This window comes from Elaeis guineensis, chromosome 4 (genome assembly GCF_000442705.2).
Source record: "Elaeis guineensis isolate ETL-2024a chromosome 4, EG11, whole genome shotgun sequence".
NCBI classification, from domain to species: Eukaryota; Viridiplantae; Streptophyta; class Magnoliopsida; order Arecales; family Arecaceae; genus Elaeis; species Elaeis guineensis.
In genome coordinates this window covers 19,892,319-19,895,234 of record NC_025996.2, presented here as the reverse complement: position 1 = coordinate 19,895,234, position 2,916 = coordinate 19,892,319, and the positions used below count along the sequence as shown (strand labels likewise).

Genomic DNA, 2,916 nt, shown 5'->3' with positions numbered 1-2,916 from the left:
GTTGAGGTGTGGCATCTGTTCTACCAGCTCCAATGCTTCGTGGGGGGGGGGGGCGGCGGGAGTTGTCGATGGGGGACTGCTCGATGTCGGGCTCGAAGGGGATTTCGAAGCATCAGCGACGATAGAGGAGAGGTAATGTCGTAAAGATAGATGTCAATAGTTCTTTCGGAGCTGTGCAAGGGGGCAGGCTGTGGTGAAGAGGGGCGGCATCGGCTAGCAAGGGGAAGGTATGAGGAGGAGGAGGAGAGAAAAAGAAAAAATAATAAAATATTATTTTTTAAAATAATAAAAAATATAATATATATAATAAATAAAATATTTAAAAAATCTTCCGTACGGGGTGATAAACCAGTTAAAACAAGAATGCTTCCCAAAATCTTCCTTCGAGAGAGGAGGAATTTATGTTGGCGGGCCAGTGACAACCAAAGGAAAACCAAACCGCTGTAAAGAAAATAAATTCGGGTCTCACCAGACTAATCAGCACCTCAAATTGGGTCCTGCGCTAGACCCCAAATTTCCCCATATTCCCCACGAACACCACCCCAGAGCCCTCAATTTCCAAAGGGAGCCGTGCCAACGATGAAGCAAACACTCGGAAACCCATAGGAAATAAGGACTCACCCAGTCACCTCCGGTTAGCCCATCTATTTAGTGGAATCAAAGCACAGAGTCCTCCCGTATAAATAGCCACCAAGCGCTCCCATCAATCCATCGTCCTCCCCATTGCTTGCCATCTATTTTCTCCTCTCTCAGCGGCTGGCGGGCTTAAAAGCCCGTCGGAAGCTCCGCGAGTGAGCCTAAAAGAAAACAAATGGATGTCCCCTTAGTTATCGGCGTCGCCTCGTTGGCGCTCGTTTTGTCCCTGGCCCTCCTCACCCTCGCCTGCGTTATCGTCTTCCGCCGTTACAGGATGCCGTGCTGCGGAGGCTGCCGCGACCTCGTCGACCTCGAGCTGGGCCCCGCCTGCGCCCGCGTCGCCAACGGCCCCGACCCCAAACCGGAGCCCGAGCTGGTCAAGGGCGATGCCGCCCCCCGTCGGTTCGGCTGGACCGAGATCGAGTCCCTCACCGGCAACTTCACCTCGTCCGCCATCATCGGCGAGGGTGGCTCCAGCACCGTCTACCTCGCCACCCTCCCCTCTTCCCTTGCCGCCCTCAAAGTCCTCCGCTCCAGCGAGCGCCTTCACCGCGCCTTCCGCCTGGAACTCGACGTCCTCCTCCGCCTCCGCCACCCCAACATCGTCCGCCTCCTCGGCTTCTGCGACGACCGCGGTAAGCCTAATCCACGCGTCACCTTCTCTCTCCTGCAAATTTCGAAACCTTTTCCGCTTACCTGGACGTTCTCTCTCTTTCAGAGGAAGGGGTTCTCGTGTTCGAGTACGTCCCCAACGGAACCCTCCACGAGAAGCTCCACGGTGGCGGCGCGCTGCCGTGGGCCCGGCGGGTGGTGATCGCGTACCAACTCGCGCAGGCGCTGGATTATCTCCACGAGCGGTGCGATCTCCAGATCGTCCACGGTGACGTCAAGGCCTCCAACGTTCTCCTTGACGATAGACTGGACGCGAAGCTTTGCGACTTTGGGTTCGCCCGGATGGGGTTCTCGGCGACGGTCCAGCCGCCCTCGACCCGCTCGGCCCACCCCATGATGGGCTCCCTGGGCTACGTCGATCCTCACTACCTCCGGTCAGGAACCATCTCGAAGAAGAACGATGTGTATAGCTTCGGTGTGCTGCTTTTGGAATCGATCAGCGGAATCGAGGCCTTCTGTTCGGAAAAGGAGCAGCTGTTGACGGCTGTGATGGGCCCGGCGCTTCGGGACGCAGGAAGGGGGGTGGGAGAGATAGTGGACCCAAGATTAAACGGGGAGTACGATTTTGACGAGGCTGCGACGATGGCCGCACTCGCCGTGCTCTGCGTCGGGGAGAACCCGAGCCTGCGGCCGTCCATGGCGGAGGTATTGCGGATCATGGGCGGGAAGGTGTCCTCGTCGATCTCGGCCGTTGTTCCCAAATCAAACGGCGTTCTGGATATGTAAATTTCTTGACAATGTCAGGTGAATAGAGGCAGGAAAAGGACGTTGTGCGTATGTATATATGTACATACAAGGAGATAAATAATAGGGGAACACCTGATTTAGACCAAAGGTAGTGGTTCGTTATAAAAAGAGTTGTGCAAAGGGCCTGCCTAATTCGTATGGGCATTTTGGAAATTGAAGAAAAAGGAGAACTTTGATACTTGAATTCTTGGAGATTTGCCAACCTAATTCGTATGTTTTTGGACGGAGATGATGCAGCCTCAGAATGATTTGTTGCAGATCCATAGATAGGCTGCTTGAGGATGGGTGCGGACGTTGAGGAGTCATGGTCTTGGTTTTCTATGTAACCTCATGAGCCATCTATCTCTTTCCTCGATCTGTTTTTAAAATTTATTAGAGTAAATTTGGATTGTATCTTTCACATCAATGATTTATCTTCTTTCATGATATCAGCCATCAGATGATACAATAGCCACTTTGAAATCTGTGCAGATATATGAAGCAAAATATTGGAGCACTTTGATATCTGCACAAGATGTGATCTAATAGAAGATGATGGGAAAAAAGATAATCATTTTTTCATGGGAAAGATACATCCCAAGCTCTAGTAGAAGATACTAACTGCATTGCACATACATAACCCGTAAATAAAGCTTAGCTGCCCTCCGGGAGTTTGTTTTTCCTGTACGATAGACTATAAGAAATTAGAACTCTCCATGCGTGCCTCTATTTCATTTTGTTACCAACTTTCTCCACGACTTGGACGCTAATTCAGCGTGTGATCGATTAAACTTAAGGTTGCAAAACATTTGAGATTGGGATGTTGCTAATGACATGCCAACTGCTTAATATATATTAGAAAAGAAACTGTCGAATTTATAA

At 51.0% G+C, this 2,916-nt stretch overlaps 1 protein-coding gene across 1 annotated transcript; it reads left to right on the top strand.

Annotated features, from left to right (window-relative positions):
* Window positions 1-692: 692 nt before the first annotated feature.
* On the top strand, window positions 693-2,461 carry LOC105043494 (salt tolerance receptor-like cytoplasmic kinase 1). The gene is made up of 2 exons (XM_010921059.4): window positions 693-1,271; window positions 1,355-2,461. The coding sequence occupies exons 1-2, from the start codon at window positions 812-814 to the stop codon at window positions 2,032-2,034; spliced, it is 1,140 nt and encodes a 379-aa protein (XP_010919361.1). The 5' UTR covers window positions 693-811; the 3' UTR covers window positions 2,035-2,461.
* The last annotated feature ends 455 nt before the right edge of the window (window positions 2,462-2,916 follow it).

What these genes read in the sequence shown, in the direction of transcription:
- LOC105043494 (XM_010921059.4), top strand. Translation starts at nt 812, where the DNA reads ATGGATGTCCCCTTAGTTATCGGCGTCGCCTCGTTGGCGCTCGTTTTG. An exon ending in CGGCTTCTGCGACGACCGCG is followed by an intron (nt 1,272 to 1,354) that starts GTAAGCCTAATC and finishes TCTCTCTTTCAG; the next exon opens with AGGAAGGGGTTCTCGTGTTC.